Source organism: Meriones unguiculatus, chromosome 11, assembly GCF_030254825.1.
Source record: "Meriones unguiculatus strain TT.TT164.6M chromosome 11, Bangor_MerUng_6.1, whole genome shotgun sequence".
Classification (NCBI taxonomy): Eukaryota; Metazoa; Chordata; class Mammalia; order Rodentia; family Muridae; genus Meriones; species Meriones unguiculatus.
Window position 1 is genome coordinate 40,351,299 of NC_083359.1, and position 20,021 is coordinate 40,371,319.

The 20,021-nt window shown below is 51.8% G+C and overlaps 1 protein-coding gene across 10 annotated transcripts; it reads left to right on the forward strand.

Annotated features, from left to right (window-relative positions):
- The first annotated feature begins 121 nt into the window (after window positions 1-121).
- Window positions 122-19,751, forward strand: Traf7 (TNF receptor associated factor 7). 10 transcript variants are annotated; one of them, XM_021644719.2, is made up of 21 exons: window positions 122-259; window positions 8,521-8,636; window positions 8,965-9,022; window positions 11,811-11,905; window positions 13,684-13,800; window positions 14,334-14,426; window positions 14,649-14,682; window positions 15,265-15,448; window positions 15,557-15,691; window positions 16,241-16,458; window positions 16,550-16,623; window positions 16,811-16,859; window positions 16,935-17,062; window positions 17,236-17,318; window positions 17,874-17,913; window positions 17,998-18,114; window positions 18,199-18,321; window positions 18,503-18,622; window positions 18,718-18,849; window positions 18,936-19,055; window positions 19,228-19,751. In XM_021644719.2, exons 2-21 carry the CDS (start codon window positions 8,559-8,561, stop codon window positions 19,240-19,242), a joined length of 2,013 nt encoding a protein of 670 aa, XP_021500394.1. In that variant the 5' UTR covers window positions 122-259; window positions 8,521-8,558; the 3' UTR covers window positions 19,243-19,751. The 10 variants fall into 10 exon arrangements, with proteins under 10 accessions (XP_021500394.1, XP_021500396.1, XP_021500395.1 ...); XM_021644721.2 differs by having other exon boundaries at window positions 15,557-15,685; XM_021644720.2 differs by having other exon boundaries at window positions 11,814-11,905.
- Window positions 19,752-20,021: the final 270 nt, after the last annotated feature.

The window sequence follows — 20,021 nt, forward strand, 5'->3', positions numbered from 1 at the left end:
AAATTCCCATCTGCAGCATAGAGTGATTCTGAAGCCACCAACCCAGCCCTTCAGTGCCGAGGTCGCCGGAAGTCGTAGTTTAGAAAGCTCAACGCTTAAGGCAGCCGCCAGAGTCTCTGGAGTCCTTGAACTACAAGTTCCGAAATGCACAGCGCCCGGGCCCTTCCGGCTCCTGTATCCTGTATCTTTCCCGGCCACGGGCCGAGGGGCAAGATGATGCCGGAGGGTGTAGCCGCTGCTCCCTGGCAGCCGCGGGCGGGTGAGTGTGAGCGCGGCGCACTGGACCTGGGACTCCTTCATCCCGACCGTGCGGCGGGGGGGCAGGCTGGTATGGGAGCGTAGCGAGCGGTCGTCGGCCTAGCCTGGGGGGCGGGACTGAGACAGCTAGGGTCTCAGCCTCCATAAGTCAGCCTGACTGTCAGATCAGTCTGTCACTCCTTTCCTTCACACTCTCTCTTGTTCTTTCTGCACTCCTACGTTTTTTGAGCTCTGCCTCTGAGCCAGGAAGTATCCTAGGCTCTGGAGAGTCGGCGGAGAACCGGATTCCAAACTGATAAGCTCATCTGGTTTCGAGACAGATCATTCTGCCTCTAGGGTCCTATGTATTGTAGGCTGTTGAGAAGCATTTCTGGTTTTGTTCCCTGGATGGTAGTAATAGCCACAGCCCTGTTCTGTTACAACAAAAATGTCTCAAGACTTTGGTAAATGTCTCACTGTCCAGAACTGTTACTTTAAAAAGAGCGAGTGACTGACAAAAAGAGTTAAAACCCATGAGGAACTGTGACAAGTATTATGGGGGGAAAAACTGATCTCAGGTAAAGTGAGTGTTGGGCGTTCTTAGGTCGTTTGGTAGGGTGTTTTCCAATTAGCCAAAGACCTGATGGAGAAGTTAGTTCTGAGACATTGCCGGAAGAGCCTTACAGGCGAGGGAGCCAGAGCAATAAAGGCTCTGTGAGAAAGGGCTTGGAGGAAGCAAACATGCACTAGCAAGTGATAGGTGAGGTAGGAGGCAGATGAGGGCAAAGTCTGAGAGCCTTCTGGTATGCATAATGATGAACTTTATGATTCAGGTGAGGTGCAGGAAAGAATGAGGAAGTCAGATCATTGCCTTCTAACCCTTACTAGAGACCAGTTGTCCTAGCCTAGATTTTTTTTGAGGCAGGCCAAGATGATCAGATGAGGTTGAGGACTAGAGAGATCTTCCCCTTCAGTCTCATCTCCCCTCACCCCCTCTCCATGCACACACAGGCTCACTCCTGTGCAGACTGTTCACTGCTGGCGTTTTTAACAGCCATTCAGCCTGGTTCTTCAGTCTTCTTTGGGCCTCACTGCGCTCAGATACCTTTCTTGGGGGTGCATGCACTTCTTCAGTCATAAAGACGCTCCAGAAGACACTTCATGCATTCTTGTTTCTCTGTGGAAACTCCAGACCCTGCACTGGAGGTTCCTGCATTAGTTTGCTGCTATCCCTTCAGGAAGTGAGAACCACTATATGCAGCCTGACTAAGCTAACCACAGACCAGGAAGGAGTGGCCAAGAGTGGTGTCCAAATCAGAGAAGTTCCTTGATGTAACTTCTTGTAGCTATTTATCAGAATCTTTGTGGAAGTGAATAGAAAAGATCAGGATCTTTAGTGTGATCTGTAGCTCATGGAGTAGAAATAAATGGGGCTATGTACCCTCCCCCCCCTGCTTTTAGCTCCCCTGGGGTCAGACTAAACAGTCTTTGGGGGAGGTGTCTCCCTATTCTCCAGCACCCAGTGGGTGTAAATCTTGGATGAAGCAATGAATGATGCAGGAAATAGGAAGAAGGTACAGCTGAAGGAGGACCTAAGCTGGCCAGAAAGTGTTGGCAGCTTAGTTACCGTGATGGGCTGCCTGGCTCAACTTAGCTTAAGGACTGGCAGTGGGGCTCCTAGTTTACTAATTGCCATGGAGGGAGCAGAAGGAACAAAGTTTGGGTTGTCGTTTGTGTGCCCACACACTGGCTTGTCTGTGGGCCAGCCTTTTGGCCTTTCTCTGCATCCACTCCAATCTCTCTGAGCTGCTGCTGTTGGTGTGTCCATAGCTTTTAGGTATGTTATCTCTGACAGCTCTTTCAGGCTTGGATCCATTACAGTGTTTTATGGTGAGATAAACAGTCTCCTTCAAGGCCTAGCAACTTACCCAATCATTCCCTTCTTGAGTGGTCAAAGTAGAATTTGAGTCCAGTCTGTCTGAATCTGGAGCTGATGGTCATGACCACTCTGCCATAAGTTTCATGTGTGTGGAGTTTCAGCCTGTGCCCACCTTTAAGAACTATCAGCTGGTTGTATCTTGCTGTGGACCAGGGTCCCCATAAGTCTGGTCTTGCCAGCAAGTGGGCCCCTAGCACTTTATCAGCTCTCTGACTGGCTTGTTCATGAGAAACCCTTGAAGAGGAACCTACCAATCCCTCATCCTTCAACAGATCCTCCCAGGGTGCCCAGAATGCCAGTCCTAGGGAAGAGTAATATGGCAGAAGGAAAACAGACTACTAGGACTGAGCTGATAATGTAGGACTTGATACTTGAAAGTCCCAGGCAGAAGTCCAGGCAGAAAGTCATAGTGTAGAAGCCAAGAAATAGGGCCATCTCATTGTATAAGGAGAAGGGGTATGGGGGTCGGGGGGGAACCTTGAAGAAATTCAGGTTTGAGGGATGGAGCTGCCGTGAGTGCCAGAAGCAGGTGTATAGTGTGGGATGGGCCCAGGCAGATCTCTGCCCTCTGTTCTGTCTGGCCTGGGACTTTAGTGTGCCCAGCTTCTGTCGGGTGGGAAGAAGAATACACAAGGGAATCAAAGCCTGGACCTGTTGCCACAAGTTTGATACCAGTTAGATTTTTTTGAGATAGCAGGGCACTGGAATGGGATGGCATATACCTCAGAGTGCTTTCTCTGTCTGCTCTGGGTCTGGCTAGTCTCCTCTGGGAAGCGCTTCTAGATGAAGCCTGATTCCTCTACCACAGATGTGGGAAAGGAAGGGCTGAGGAGCTGAGAGGGAAGGAGGTGAACGGGCTCAGGGTTTGTAGAGATTCTGGGAGATCTTCAAGTGTGAGGTAAGCAAAGAAACTCTAGGGACCCTGACTGTCATACCCTGCCTGTTTGGGATGGAAAAGATGTGCTAAGGAGACTTCAAGGGAACAACCAGTGGAAGTGCATATGGCTTTGCTATGGCAACCAAGCCTGTTTCTATAGGATTTGGCAGCCAGATCTGGTTTTGAGCCAGGGGAGCTGAAGTAGGGGCTGGACATTCTTCAGGCCCCTGCACTGGCTTCCTCATGCCAGGAGATATGCTTGGAACTCTGGTAAATATAAGCAGAGGCTCTAGCTGCAGTTCAGCCACCCACAGCTCAGGAAGGACTGAAGCCTTGAGCTGTTTGTCTATTGATGACAGCCACGGTAGATAGGACCCTCCTCCATGGTCTGTCTGTCTCTGAGACAGGATGTCACTGTATATCCCAGGCCGGCCTTAGACTTAGAGTAATCTTCCTGCCTTGGGCTCTCACTTTTTGGCTGTCTGTCTGTCTGTCTGTCTGTCTTTCAAGACAGGGTTTTTCTGTGTAGCCTTGGCTATCCTGGACTCGCTTTTTAGACCAGGCTGGCCTTGAACTCCCAGAGATCCACCTGGCTCTGCCTCCTCGAGTGCTGGGATCACAGGTGTGCGCCACCGCATGGGTTAAACTTCTTGTCTCTAAAAAGACCAAATCTTGTGGCTGGAGAGGTGGATGGCTCAGTGTTTGAGAGCACTTGCTCTCGCAGGTCAGTTCTCAGCACCTACGCGACATCGCACAGCTGTTTGTAACTCCAGTTCTCCTAAATTGCAAATCCAGTGCTCTTTTTTGGCCTCTGTGAACATTGTGTGTTTATGGTGCACAGACATACATGTAGGCAAAACTGTAACACACACAAATTAAACAAATAAACCTTTTTGTGGAAAAGGTAGACTCCTAGGGGGGATTGGGGCAGCGCACTTCCTGCTTTGGCAGCAGTCTGCAGTTGCCTTCCTAGTGTTCACAGAGGGTGGTTCACAACCACCTGAAACCTGACTCCAGGGCGTCCAGCACTCTTTTTGGTTTCTGTAAGTACCAGTACACGTGCATGCTTAAACACACACATAATTTCTTTCTTCTTTTATAAGATAAATCTTGGGGATCTGGATAGTTGACTCAGTGGTTAAGAGCATCTTGGTTGCAAAGGACCCAGGTTTGATTCTCAGCACCCACATGGAGGCTCACCACTTCCTCAAGCACCAGTACAAATGTGCACAGACACACATAAAATAATGAAAATAAATCTTTAAAAAAATAGATAAATCTCCGGCTGGTGGGATGGCTCTGTAGATAGGGAATTTGCCACCAAACCCGATGACCTAAGGTCAATCGCTGGTACCCACATGATGTGAAGGAAGAAAACCAACTCCTATAAGTTGTTTTCTAACTTCCACATGTGTGCCATAACACATGCACACGACCATGTGTGTCTGTGTGTGTGTGCGCGCATACACGAACATATACACACAAAGTAAAGACTATCTTGCTGCGAATAGATCAGTGGTAAGTGTGCTTCTTGTCAAGCATGGCAACCAGAGTGGAAGGAGAGACTGACTTCTACAGTTTGTAAATGGGGGAAGAGAATCTGAAAAAGAAAAAAGTAAACTTAAGTAAGATTTTGTCATCCCAACACTTAGGAAGTTAAAGCAGGAAGATCATCAATTCATGACCAGCTTTAGTTCTAATAAAACTGTCTTTTTCTTTCTTTCTTTCTTTCTTTCTTTCTTTCTTTTTTATAAGACTGTCTTTTTTTTTAGTTTTTTTTTTTAATAAATTTTTTAAAGATTTATTTATTTTATGTATATGAGTGTTTTATCTGCACTTACACCTGCCAGAAGAGGGAATCAGTTCACATTATAGATGGTTGTGAGCCACCATGTGGTTGCTGGGAATTGAACTCATGACCTTTGGTAGAGCAGACAGTGCTCTTAATCACTGAGCCATCTCTCCAGCCCCTTATAAGACTGTCTTTAAAAAATAAAATAAATAAATCTTGGACCAGGCAGTGGTGTTACAAGTGCTTAATCCCATTACGTGGGAGGCAGAGGCAGGGGATCTCTGTGAGTTTGAAGCCAGCCTGGTCTACAGAGCCAGTTTCAGGACAGCCAGAGCTACACAGAGAAACCCTGTCTTGAAACAAAACAAAACAAAACAAAAAGAATCTGAAGGAATTCCATGTTTTAGAGTCTTAGGTCCAGGGCTCCACAGACAGGCAAGTAGTCATGGACTTGGAGAGGGGCCACAGAGCTTATGTGGAAAGTCCTGGCTTAGCCCCCCGTCCATAGCCTTTTCCAGCTTGAGAATGGGCTGCCAACCTTATGGGAAGCTGTCCATCCACCCTGGGAATTAGAGGACAGGAGACCATCCAGGACACAGAACCCCTAAGAAATTCCTACTCTGGTTGACAGCTTTCTCCCAGAGGGTAGGCTCCACCTTGTGGTGGGTTTGACATTTTCCCTGTTGTCTGGGCCTGGAGAATCCTGTTACTGTAAAGCTCAGGCCCTGCAGAGCAGTGTGTTGCTCATTCCTGTGCTAATAGTGATGGCTGCCTGTGGTACACGGATGGGGGCTCTGGGCTCTAGCCTGAGGTTAGCCTACCCTTGGGTCCATGAAGGTGACTGAGCCCATGGGAATTAGGAAGCTGCTACCCAAGCCCAGGGGAACCTGCCTCCCTCCTTTCAGTTCAGTTTGGCTCTCTGCTTCCTCTCAGGCTAGTTCTGTTTCCCAATACTGGCTCTATGGGCTGGCCCCATGATTTGTGTGCTGTCTCATGTACTCGCTTTCTTCCTCTTCTTTCTTCTTCTTCTTCTTCTTCTTCTTCTTCTTCTTCTTCTTCTTCTTCTTGTCTTTCTTTTTTATAATTTGAGACACAGTTTCTCTGTGTGGTCTTGACTGTCCTAGACTCGCTTTATAGACCAGGCTGCCTTCCAGCTCACAGAGATGCACTCTGCCTGCCTAGTGCTGGGATTACATGGGTGTCCCCTATAAACGTGCCTGGTTTCTTTTGTTTGTTTGTTTGTTTGTTTGTTTGTTTGTTTTTTTGTTTTTGAAGACAGAGTTTCTCTGTGTAGCCCTAGCTGTCCTAGAACTTGCTCTGGAGACCAGGCTGGCCTCTAATTCAGAGATCTGCTGGCCTCTGCCTCCCGAGTCTTGGGATTAAAAGCATGGGCCACCACACCCAGCTTTTTCTTTCTTTTAACCTTACTCTAGAGCCAGGGAGAAGCCAGCCATTGTGCTCCTGGCAGGTGTTAGGAAACAACTCTGTGGAGTGTAGGTCTGCATCTTAATACCATCCTGTGAGCCCACCCCCTTGGCTTCTCCAATGCATTGAACCTTTCACACTGATGAAGCAAGCCCGAAGGCCCCAGGTTTATTTAGGCTGGTTGGACATCCCTGTGGCAGCAGTGTTTTCATCTAAGTCAGCATGACAAAAAGTTGCTGGCAGGCTCTCAAGGGCCTTCCTACTCAGGAAGGAGCCTGCTGGGGGAAAGGGGCAAAGAGTGCAGGGTTTCCGACAGGCCACATTCACATCTCTGCCTCAGGGCTACCTCCTCGTCTGAGCTTGGCTGTCCCTAGAAAGCCCAGCCTAAAGTACACAGGGCCAAGCCCTAGAATCATAGCTGGGCCTGGGGATATCTGGTGGGGTTGAGGCCAGTTCAAAGGGAGGGAGGAAGTGAGTACCATAGAGCCTCCGGTTTGCATTGGAAAATGTCATGGCAGCTGTGTGGCATGAGGCCAAGGTCAAGAAGAGGTAGGCTTTGGCCTGCCTTTTAGAGAATTTCACTTACCTATACTTGAGGGTGTTTAGAGTGGCAGGTGGCAAGTGCCTGACAGTGCCAATTCCAGGGGCCAGGAGATACCCTGATTTGTGAGATGGGGGTTGAGGCCTGAGGCCCTAAGTCTAAGTGGGTCCATTGCAGAGAGCAGCTGAAAAGGTAGCTGAAGCCTGGACAGTGAAAAGGAAAGGGCCAGGAATCAGAGGGGTTGTTGACAGATTGGGAGCCATCCTTCTTCCATGCCCTCTGGGTGGGATTGAACAACTCAGAGTAAAGCACTTCGTGGCCTTCTGATGTTTGTGTGGAAGAGACAGTGCTGGGAGGGCCTGATGGAGGAAGTGGCAGAAGCCGCCCACCTGCAGCGTTCCTAGGAAACTGTCTGTCCCACCTTGATCTGGGCCTGGACTTAGCACGTGATCCACCTAGACCCTTCTGGGGCTCTCTCCTTTTCCTGACCCTTCTCTGTTCTTAAGGGCCTTGGCACTAACCAAGCCACGTTGTGGTGTAGTCCTAGCCTGTGGAATGGATGGATACTCCATCCCCATGGCTTGCTCCCTAGAAGGTGGCTTCAAAGGCTCCACTGGGGCAGTGAGCATGTGGTCTGGATCACTAGGTGGCCTCATTAGAGGGAGCATGCATAGTTGATTGTGACCCTCCTCCTTGCAGGGAGCTCTCTGGGGCTTAAACAAAGCTGCTGCTTGTTTGTTCAACAGTGGTGCCTCCTAGCCCCACTATTGCTTGCAGAGTTCCGAGAGTGGAGAAGCCCTTGGGGGATGCCATCCGTGTCCCTGCGGTGTATACAGCTGTAGTGTCCCAGGGTCGGTGTTGTCTCGGGCCTGTCCTGAATACAACCTACTGACGGGGTCTCTTTTAATCTTCCCTTCTCTGTAGACAGCGCATGTCTGCTCTTTCTCCTGCCCTTCTCTTCTGGGCAGAGCAGGGACACTGGCCCTTGTATGCTTCCCCTTGTCCCTTCTGCTACCCTAGCCCCTGAGGGGCACAGTTAGTTTGGGTGATCTCCCCTGGTTGAGATTTAGGGTTCATCTTTTTTCTGTGAAGTGTCCTGTGAATGACCAGAGCTAGGAGACAATCTCAAGTGACTGCCTATTGGTTTTTCATTTTGGGGGTTTCTGTTGTTGTTGTTTTGGTTTTCCGAGACAGCGTTTCTCTGTGTAACAGTCTTGGCTGTCCTGGACTCCCTTTTTGGTCCTGGCTGGGTCCTGATAGCATCTGCTATGGCAGAGAACATATTCGTGTTGCTCTGATGGGTCCCTGTGTGACTAAGGTACATGTGCCACACCTTAGGCCCAGTGTAATGGATGGGTAGAAAGCAAGACCTTAGCCATAGGGACACTTGACCTGCAAAGAAGTAGGCCTCAAAGTGACCAGCTTTGATCAGAACCAGAGGATTAGCCAACACAGACGGGGTTTTTCAGCTCAGGGGTAGAGCTGAAGGCCAACTGTCCTCAGGGGGCCCCTTTCCTGTACCTGGGGCCTTTTTAACCTGGAAGAGCAGGCAAGAAGGCTCCTGCCCACTGTGGTCCTACCAACATGTTATTAGAGGTAGAAAGAAGTTATGACTTCCCCTGTGATGGGCTGGCCAGAGGTCTACCAGGTGGGGAATCTTAATTTGCAGGAACCTAGGATGCCAACTCTCATTTTTGTTCTACCCATAGGGGACACTGCCCGAGGAACCTAGATGTCTCTCTAGAGCATGAGCTCAGCCAAGAGTGCCCGCTACAACCGCTTCTCTGGGGGGCCCGCCAACCTTCCCTCCCCAGACAGCAGTGGGGTAAGAGAGGTGCCTGAGGGTGAGGGTCTGCCGTCTGCATACCATACCTACCCCAGGTCCCCAGGCCCCCAGCATGCTATCTATCTGTCTGTCTGTCTGTCTGTCTGTCTGTCTATCTATCTATCTATCTATCTATCTATCTAAAACTTGCCCTGGAGGCTAGAGCTCCTGGCAGTCCTCTTCCTCCCTGAAGGGTCCCTCGGGACAGTCTGTACCTGTGGCATGTCACCATCAATATGCATGTGGGTAGGTGGGCCACCAGCAGCTAAGCATGTCAGTATATGTGACCCTGTGTCTGTTGCATTAAGTCTTTTTCGTTGTCTATTAGATCAGAATGGAAACGACCTTTGGGCCTACCTTTTCGACCGTCACCACCATCACCAAAGGTGAGCCTTTGATGAGGAAGAATCTGTGCTCCACTGGGACCTAGGGGTACCTCCTTCGGGGGTGAGCACTGGGTACTTGTGTTGGTGAAGGAGCAGTTGGTCCCCTGGCTTCTGTTTCTTGCTGCGTCTCAGTCACCAGCTGGGTAGAGTTAGGCAGTCCCATGCCTCTCGCCCCACCCCTTCTTCCTGAAAACCTGCCCATCCCCTCTCAGGGACAGCTGTCTTGACTTTCGTGGCACACTAGTATATCTGTGTATCTTACTGCAGTGACCCATGCCTTATTTCAGCCGCGGGCTTCTGGTACCCGATAGGGTGTGGGTGGCGCCGCATCTTTTCTAGGGTGGGATCCCATGCTGTCAGCCAGGGTGCTTTGAGAGCTCGTAGCAAGGTCGGGCAGCGGAGCAGGAGCCTTGCTGAAGGCTAGGGAAGGGCCAGGGCTCTGGGGCATTGCGTTCTGCTTTTCCAGCACTGCTCCGCTGCAGGAGAGCACCAGCAACTAATTGGTTTTTTAATTGCCTTCCCATGGCTGAAGGCACAGGGCTACCAGGTACACACCAGTGCCTTCGATTCCTGGGTGACCTCAGAGGGCTCTGAAAGGGCCTCTTCTCCCACACCCCCTACCCAGAAGGCCATTGCTTAATAGCTCATCTACCCGCAGAGACTCCACAGTGCCTGTCACGACTGTTGAGACCAGCTTTGATCAGAGCTGGTTTTGGGTGGCTAGGGGTGGTCAGCTAGGCAACGAGGTACCAGTACTTGCCTCATCTGGCCCTTTTCATTACGGGTAGAGAAACTGAGGTCCAATAATAGAATAAGCAGTCATATTCCTGATCTTTTTTCTTTTTTGGTTTTGGTTTTTCAAGACAGGGTTTCTCTATGTAGCTTTGGCTGGGCTGTCCTGGACTCACTTTGTAGACCAGGCTGGCCTCAAACTGACTGAGATCCTTCTGCCTCTGCCTCCCTGAGTGCTGGGATCACAGGTGTGCACCACCATGCCCAGCCATATTCCTGATTTTGAATGGAGGCCTTTAGGGTTCTGGTTGCTATGACATCTGGATCTGTTTCAACCTGGGCTGGTTGTAGTCCGTTTCCAGTGCTATAGCCTATAGGGTCTATGAGGAGGGTCTCTGGTTCCCATGTGGACCCTTGACCTTTCATTCTCAGGAACCTCTGCCTTCTGGCCCAGGCAGGGCTGGGTATTCTCCAGGCAAGAGGAGGGTGGCCGACAAGGCTAGCTCCAATTCCTGATTCTGGTTGTGACAAGGAGGAAGCAGGCAACCAGAATGCATCATTAGACAAGACTGTATTAGTTGAGGTCCTTCAGTCTCTCTGTACCTCAGTTTCCTCTTCTGAACTAAGGCTGAAAGAGAACTCAATCTGGCAGAATTACCTTAAGGACAAAGGGATGTCCCCAAGTGATCCACCCAGGAAAAGATGCCATGCTACTCAGGCACCATTTGAGGTTGATTGTGCACCCAGGTAAACACAGAGAGCCCCTTGTCAGGCTGAAGAATGGAGCCTTATGGGGACTCTAAAAGAAATGCTTTAGTTGGATATGGTGGTATTTGCCTGTAATCCTAGCACTCAGGAGGTAGAGACAAGAAAAGAATGCTTTTTAAGAAACACTGAAATATGTAGGGAGATCCTGTCTTAAAACAAGGGCTGAGCGAGGCATGGTGGTACACACATTAATTCCAGCCCTTTGGGAGGCAGGGACAGGTAGATCTCTGTGAGTTCCAGGCCAGCCTGGTGTACATAGTGAGACCCTGTCTCAGAAAAGCCAAATTTAAACAAGAACTGGATCTCGAGAGACATCTCAGTGTTTTAAGAGCATCAGCTGTCTTCCAGATAACCCAGGTTCAGTTCTCAGCACTCATATGGTGTTTCATGACAGTCTGTGACTCCAGTTCTAGGAGATCTGATGCCATCTTCTGACCTCCATGGGTACCAGGCACATAAGTGGTGCACAGACATACATGTAGCCAAAACACTCATACACATAACATTACAAAGAAAAACAAGGGTTGGGGATCTAGAGCTCTTGCTGAGCATGAGCCAAGTTCTGGGTTCTCTATACCAGAGGAAGGAAATAAAGTAAATTTTAAAGTCTCCTGTTGGAGCCAGGTCCAATGGTGCACGCCTATAATCCCAGCCCTTCGGGATGCAAAGGCAAGTGGAGCTCTGTGGGTTCAAGGCCAGCCTGGTTTACAAAGTGAGTCCAGGACAGCCAAGGCTACACAGAGAAACCCTGTCTTGAAAAAATCAAAAAGAAAGAAAAGAAAACACACACACATATACACTTTGGGGCTGGAGAAATGGTTCAGTGGTTAAGACACTGGCTATTCTTCCAGAGGTTCTGAATTCAGTTCGCAGCACCTACATGGTGGCTCACAGCCATGCATAATGGGATTCCGTGTTCTCTTCTGGCACTCAGGCTGTATATATACAGATAGAGCACTCACATATTAAAGAAAGAAGTAAACCTTTGGTTTTACCCTGTTGGTAAGCAGGGTGGGGCAGCTAACGGCCAGCAGTCTATCCTCAGTTTTCTGCAGGTCCAGACAATTAATGAGCCAGGGCTATACTGCTGGTACTGGTTTCACCTTGGAAGACAATCCTGGAGACCCATGTCCCATTCTAGGACCCTCTTGTTGCTAGGGAGGCTGAGCATTACAGACGCTCTAAAGGTCCCATAGACATGAGCCCTGCCAACAGACTGCTATCTCCCCTGCCTCTGTCCCTCTCTCCACCGGCAGTCACGTGGCTCAGCCCTTGCCCTCTCTTTCAGCAGCTGATGGGACCAGCACATACAAACAGCATCGCAGGACTCCTTCCTCCTCTAGCACCCTTGCCTATTCGCCACGGGATGAGGAGGACGGCATGGTAGGTCCCCACAAAGCAGGGCCTAGTCTCATTCCCAACCCTCCTCGCGTGACCTCCACTCTGAGGGACCAGGTCCTAGGAGGAGCTAACAGGAGAGCCAAGAGTGGGAATAGTGAAACAGCTTGAGGTCTGAGCGCTTGTATTCCTGAAACTGAAAGGACCTGGTTGGTGGCAGGAAGCAGCCAGTTTGTAGGAGGAGGCTTTAGAACATGGTCCCTGAAGGACGGGTCGGGCAGTTTTGGTTCCATTGTAAGTGAGGTGGGAGTCACAGAAAGTTTACTCAGTGAGTCTGTCAGTGGACAGGACAGTTGGCAGGACTGGAGTCCTTTCTTGGAAGGCAGGCCAGGCAAGAGGCAGAGGAACCAATCTTTTCTTTTCCTTTTCTTTTGGCTTTTCTTTTTATTGTTATTATTTTATTTTTGGTGGAGTTGTCATTTTGTTTGAGACAGGATCTCTCTGTGTAGCCCTCATTGTCCTGGGACTCACTATGTAGACCAGGCAGTCCTTGAACTCACAGGGATCTGCCTTCTTTGTCTCTGGAGTGCTGGGATTAAAGGCATGTGACCCCATGCCCAGCCCTCTTTTCCCGTGTCAGTAGGAAGATAGTAGGCATACCAGGGGCACTCAGGCACTGCGCTGAGCCCAAGGATGAGTCAGATAGATTGTGCCCTGCTCCCACTGCTTCACCTATCTCGGTCTCCCGCAAGCTCCTCTGACTGTAGCCGGGGCCTTGGAAGGGGCTTCTTTGTGCCGCTGGTTTTGGATAACTCTGAGGTATCTGACAGGTTACAGTGACTGTAATGAGGTGCTGGAATCTCCTGTTTGCTGTGGGACCATGGCCAGCTATACCCATCCCAATCTACTGGCCTGGCCTCAGTTCCTATGCTCAGGGAGGGAGCCTTACAGCTGCCCTAGCCAGGAGGCAAAGGAGAGAACACAGCTCCCGCCTAGCACTCCTTGCTCCTCTGCCTGCCATTGCTGCCTTTAGGGACACCTGACTCACTTCCTTTAACTTTGCCCTCTGGGTCTCACATGGCATTCCCATGTAAGGCATCACTTGGGACACCATAGTGAGGGGAGAAGCCCCGGCAAATGACGTATGTGTCTAGTCTCTGCCTCCTGTTCTGGATACAGGCTCAGGAGAGAGGTGGGTCTAGGGCATTGGGTCCAAGACAGGTCATGGCTCACAAACGAGGCCTCAGGTGCCTTTCGGCTTGCAGGGAGGAGCTATGGCAGCAGTGGCTTTTGGATACTGTGCCTCTTTCACCCTAGGACCTCATCAAAGTTTGCTCCCTTCAAGTCTCAGGAGGCTAGGTTAGCCTCTGGTAGAACATTCCTGCCATTACAATGAACCTCACTGGCTGGGTCTAGTGTCTCCTGGCCAAGAAGGCAGCTCAGCCCATGAGCACCTCTCTTTGACCAGGCTTCTACTCTTTTCTGTTTAGTAATCTGGGGTCTTAGCTGCCTCAGGATTGGCTGGTGGATGCAGCCTCTCCGCAGCCCACATTCCCTCACGGGAAGCAGGAAGAAGCCTGAGCATGTCCTGTAGAATTGAATAGCAGGAAATCTCTCCATTTACACAAAGAAAATTGGCAGGCAAGAGCGGGCAGCCCAGTACCAAAGGCCAGGGCCGGCCACCCCAGGCAGCGGGACTGAGGCCACCCCAGCCTCCCACACACAATCCACAGCCTTGTGGGCTTGCTGGAAGTGGGGTGGCTTAGGGGCGCCCCTGCCTCCACAGGGCTCAACCCCCTGATAGGCTGCCTCCATCTGTGCAGCCCCCCATCAACACTCCTCGCCGCTCTGACTCAGCCATCTCTGTCCGCTCCCTACACTCCGAATCCAGCATGTCCCTGCGCTCCACGTTCTCACTGCCTGAGGAGGAGGAGGAGCCGGTAGGTGTGATAGACTTGGCAGGAATCATCTTCCAGGATTGTCACTGCTGCAGTGGCACGGGACACTTTCCCCTCTGGCCACACCAAAATAGTTCACAGTGAGGATAGGCCAGACCTGGTTAGGGCCTCAGGTCCATGTTGAAACTCCAAGGGCCCCATCTCCCACTCCTGTCTGAAGGCTGCCTGGGGAATGAGTGGTGGGAAGGTGTGGCTTGGACGGGGTACTTTTCTAGTCTGTATGTCAGGAAGAGGGGCCAGTAAGGCTGTCTGAGATTGTGCACAGATGCTGTATGTGTGGTTGGTCACTGCTTATGGCCTCTGAACCACACCTTGCTTTTGCTCCTTGGTCTTCTCATAGTTCTCTAGAGGCAACAGCACCTTCTAGGATAGGCCCAGCCTTGGAGAACAGCCTGGACAGCGTGGATGTGCAGGTGGCTTGATAGTTAGTGTGACTGAGGGTCTCCTCCTCAAGCCCCCACATCAGCGCTGCTAGCCCACCTGCTGATCACCCGACTTCCGCTCCGTCTGTCTAGGAACCGCTGGTGTTTGCAGAGCAGCCCTCAGTAAAGCTGTGCTGCCAGCTGTGCTGTAGCGTCTTCAAGGACCCAGTGATCACTACTTGTGGGGTGAGATCAAGACCCTTTTCCTCGCCAACCCCTCTGGCTCTTAGGCCGGTGAGCTGCTGGCCCTATTCCCAGGACCTTAGCCTTGCTCGTGGTCCTAGGCTGGCTGTCCAGCCGGTGCTCTCTGCAGTGGCGTGGGATGGTGTGAGCTCTGGGCTGCCACTGACCTTGAGTAGAGGGGAGACAGTTGCAACTGTCCCCCAAGTCCACCCTTTGTCCCCACAGCACACCTTCTGTAGACGATGCGCCTTGAAGTCAGGTAGGTCTGTGCCTCCCATCCAGGCCTGGGGAGGGTGGTGCCTACTCCCTACCCTGCTGTTACCCTGCTGTTTCCCTGACAGCCAGCAGAGGCTTGTGCGGCCTCTCCCAGGGCTGGAATAGTGTAGCAAGGGCTCAAGCCTGCAGAGGACCTCTATAGCGAAGCAGACCCCCATTTCCTGATATCTCCTGACTCAGCCTTTGCCGTGGTGGACGTGGGATGGGTCCCAGGGAGAGGGCTTGGGCTCCAGCAGATGCTGTTGTCCTTGGCAGCCTCTGCTTCTGCTCCACACCAAGCTGGCTGCCCCGCTACCATCTGTCTACTACCCCTTGACCCTGCCCACGACTCCTGGGTCAGCTGAGAGGCCTCTGTCACCACCTGCACATCCCCTGGGAGCTCCACTGTGCCGCTCTTCCTGCACAGGCCCCTTGGGGCAGATGAAAGAGTGGACAGGGCACCCAGTGGGCTTCTGTCCACCTGTCCTGCTATTGCACCCTCCCCCCCAGGACTTGGCTTCCCATGGGCAAAGCTCCTGCGGTAGAGGTGTGTGGCAGGTGGGCTCAACATGTTCTTCTCTCCCAGAGAAGTGTCCTGTGGACAATGCCAAGCTGACGGTAGTGGTGAACAACATCGCAGTAGCTGAGCAGATTGGAGAACTCTTCATCCATTGTCGGCATGGTTGCCACGCTGCAGGCACCGGAAAGCCCGGTGTCTTTGAGGTAGACCCCAGGGGCTGCCCCTTCACCATCAAGCTTAGTGCCCGGAAGTGAGTACCTCCTGATCCTCCATCTCCCTGGGGTAGCTGAGCACCTTCACTTCCGTGGGGCTACATTGTGGGGTCTCAGCTCAGCCCCTATGTCCTACATATGTGCAGGGATCACGAGAGTAGCTGTGACTACAGGCCTGTGCGCTGCCCCAACAACCCCAGCTGCCCACCCCTTCTCAAGATGAATCTAGAGGCCCACCTGAAGGAATGCGAGCACATCAAGTGTCCCCACTCTAAGTACGGGTGAGTGGGCGGGGGCGGGGGGCGGGCTGGTGGGCTTGAGTTTCCTCAGCGGAGGGCTCTGTGAGCTGGTGCCTGGGATATGGACCGGAGCTGGGAGCCACACCAATGACTGCCATCACAGCCCATATCCAGGTGCCCAGGAGAACACAGAAAGGACTAAACAGGTTGGAATTGGGGTATCAGGAAGGGTGGGTAAAGGGATGTGGAGGGGAAGTGGGGAAAGAAGGAAAGGAGGATCCCGCCCTGCTCTTCAGAGCAGGGAGGCTGGTGATGGGCAGATTTCTATTTATTTATTTATTTGTTTGTTTGTTTGTTTATTTATTTATTTTTAGGGAGGTAGGGAGGGATCCTTGAAGCATTCTGCAGGAATATGATATGATTTCATTGGTGAAATGTCCTGACTGCTGGGTGGTGGAGATCGGGAAGACGGCTGGATTTGGGGTTAATGGGCATGACTGTATTGATGACTCAAGTGATTTAATGGGGTTGGGGAAGCTGAGGGGTCAGTCCTGCCAGGTAGGCAGGTGGGCAGCTGTCCTGTTCCCCCAGGTGCACATTCATTGGGAATCAGGACACCTATGAGACACACTTGGAAACATGCCGCTTTGAGGGCCTGAAGGAGTTCCTGCAGCAAACTGACGACCGCTTCCATGAGATGCACGTGGCACTGGCCCAGAAGGACCAAGAGATCGCCTTCCTGCGTTCCATGCTGGGCAAGCTCTCAGAGAAGATTGACCAGCTGGAGAAGAGCCTGGAGCTCAAATTTGGTAAGGTCTTGTCCAGAGAACACAGGTTGGGGAGGGAGTTGTTCTGCGTTGCTCTGGACCCTAGTAATACCTTTCTTTTCTTGTTGCTCAGATGTCCTAGATGAGAACCAGAGCAAGCTCAGCGAGGACCTCATGGAGTTCCGGAGAGATGCATCCATGTTGAATGTGAGTAACTGAGGGTTGCCATGCTAAAGCACAGGAGGACAGATTGGGGTTCCTCCTCTGACCTGTGTCCTAGTGCTCAGGATTTCAGGGTCTGTATTCCAGTATGAGCTGACCCTAGGCCTGTAGCTCCAACAGAAGTCATACGAGCTCCACCCACCCATTTTCTGCTCTGTTCTTGTCCTTGCAGGATGAGCTGTCTCACATTAATGCACGCCTGAACATGGGTATCCTTGGATGTGAGTATAGCCCACTGCTGCTCCCACATTGCCTCCTGAGCCCCACTGTCCCTCACTAACTTCTCCCATTTGCAGCCTATGACCCTCAGCAGATTTTCAAATGCAAAGGAACCTTTGTGGGTCATCAGGGCCCTGTCTGGTGTCTCTGTGTCTATTCTATGGGTGACCTGCTCTTCAGTGGCTCTTCTGACAAGACTATCAAGGTGAGAGGGGTCCTGCTCTACAGGCTCTGTAGCATGTCCGGGATCAGGTGGGCACTCTGATGGGCACATCCCAGCCTCTGCTACCTCCTACCCATGATTTGGTCCTCTCCCCTAATGGCTGCTATTCTGTCCTTTCGGCACCAAACTGACCCTGCTGGACCTGGTCTCTGCAGGTGTGGGACACATGTACCACTTACAAGTGCCAAAAGACATTGGAGGGTCATGATGGTATCGTGCTGGCGCTTTGCATCCAGGGGTGAGTCTCAATATGGGACCCACTGGCCACAAGACCAGAGCCAGGGTGTGCTGTACCCACCCAATGGGCCCTGAGCCTGTGGTTTATGTCTTCCACCTATTGAACACACACCTCTGAGCAATGCTGGGTCCCTAAGTGACAGTCTGACCTCTCAGCAGAGCCTGGCCCTGCCCTAATGTGTCAGGTGGCATTCTTAGAGGGTAGGACAGCTCAGCTGTCACCAGGATGGCTAGTACCTTGGTCTTAACTCTGGTTATAGTCGATGTAGCAGCTGCCACGATTGATTAATTTGTCAGTTAATTATGCTGGACTGTATGTGGTCACTGTAGGTTCTGAGGGCGAGGGCTTTGATTAGCTTTACTGTTGGTGGTAGCCTCCCTGGGACTTGGTATTCAGGATAGGTAACCTCACCACTCGCTTAGCTCAGCCATCAGATATTTCCCAGACTAGTTGTTCACATCTCACTGTGCAGACTGAGAATGGGGCTCAGGAGGTTCCTGGGACCAGCAGGGCATCAGCTTCTCCTGCTTCCACCTGTTGACTTTGCTTCCCTAGGTGCAAACTCTACAGTGGATCTGCAGACTGTACCATCATTGTGAGTGTGGCACAGGGAGAGGGGTTGGGGACAGAGACGGCCCAGTGTCCTTTCCTCCCTCACAAGCCCTGTCACCCCCTACAGGTGTGGGACATCCAGAACCTACAGAAGGTGAACACCATCCGAGCCCACGACAACCCGGTGTGCACACTGGTGTCCTCGCATAACATGCTCTTCAGTGGCTCCCTGAAGGCCATCAAGGTATGGGCAAGGGGTATGCATGTATGTGGGGGCTCCTGGGGCAGTGGATGCCTCCCTAGCCCAGGCTCATGTCAATCCCTACAGGTCTGGGACATCGTGGGCACTGAGCTAAAGTTGAAGAAGGAACTCACAGGCCTCAACCACTGGGTGCGGGCCCTGGTGGCAGCACAGAGCTATCTGTACAGTGGCTCTTACCAGACAATCAAGGTGTGCCCAGCCACCTCAGGTGGCAGGGGTTTGCCCCCTGCTGCACTTCCTAGGGTGTCCTAGAGCCTCCTCTGCCCTTTCCCTACCCTCCAGCATGCCCTGAGGCTGTCTCCTCCTAAATCCCAGAGGCCCATGGTAAGTAACTACCTGGCTTGAGATTGAGTGACACACTTTCTCCTAGATCTGGGACATTAGGACCCTTGACTGCATCCATGTCCTGCAGACATCTGGTGGCAGTGTCTATTCCATTGCTGTGACGAATCACCACATTGTCTGTGGCACCTACGAGAACCTCATTCATGTAAGGGCTATCCTTTAGCAGGCCTCCATCCCTCCTGCCCTTGTTTTCAGTCCCTGTCTCTAATTTGTTTGGGCTTGTCCCCTGTCCCCTTTCAGGTATGGGACATTGAGTCCAAAGAGCAGGTGAGGACTTTAACGGGCCATGTGGGCACAGTATATGCCCTGGCAGTCATTTCAACGCCAGACCAGACCAAAGTCTTCAGTGCATCCTATGACCGGTCCCTTAGGGTATGTGCTGCCCAGGAGCAGGAACAGGAAGCCAGAGGTGGCTTGGCCAGGGTAGGCCCTCATGTCCCATGTGCCCCCTCCCCCAGGTCTGGAGCATGGACAACATGATCTGCACACAGACGCTGCTGCGCCATCAGGGCAGTGTAACGGCACTGGCTGTCTCCAGGGGCCGGCTCTTCTCAGGGGCTGTGGATAGCACCGTGAAGGTGAGTGCCTACAGTTCAGGCTATTGACAGGGGTTGCATAGGATGGAGCTCAGAGAGTGGGTGAGCGGCAAGTGGCGCAGGCTGTTTAACAGTGGAGGGCTAGGAGACTTAGGCTGGCTGGAAGGGAATCCTTGTGCCACAGGAGATCTGAAATAGAACCCTTTCTTTGCAGGTTTGGACGTGCTAATGGAATCCAGGCCAGGCTTGGCTCCCTTTGTCAGTCGGGCTGGTCCTATGTGATGGCCTTGGAATTTCTACCTGTCTTGTGGATACAGGTAGACAGGCTCAAGCAGCAAGGCAGTGTCATCTCTGCCCTATGCTTGGTGGGGGAGCTTTCGTTAGGTCCCTCTCTTACTTCTACCAGAGAAATGCCCAGGCCCTTCTCTGGGCGCCAGGTACGATGCTTGCCCGGCCCCACTATTCATATCACTCCACAGATTTCTGTTTAGTGACAGGGTCTTACTATGTAGCTCTGGCTGGCCTCAAACTCACTTATGTCGACCAGGCTGGCCTCAAACTCACAGATCTGCATCCCTCTGCCTCCACCTCCCAAGCGCCGGGACTAAAGGCGTGCGCCACCACTCCTGGCAGGACCCAGATGGACCACGGGTCCTTTTTACTCACCTTTTCTACTGGTTTTAGACTGTATATAGATTTTATTACTTCCCTCTTGAAATAAAAGCTGCACAGACTGTGGTTTTGAGTGGAAACGACTTCTGGGACCATAGCACCAAGGACATTGGTGTGCCCAGGCACAAGATGGGACGGGGGAAGGCTGGGCAGACTTTTCCCTGCAGAAGGCTGCCAGCTTCCAGTCTCTGAGCTTTGCTTTTCCCACCACACGTGCCCCCAAAGAGCAAGCCAAGCAGCTCTGTTTTCTGCTGTTTATTGACAGCTGACAGCAGCTCCCTGTCAGGCCCACCTCCCCACTTCCTAGAGCCCTACCCTGGGCCACCCACACAGAGG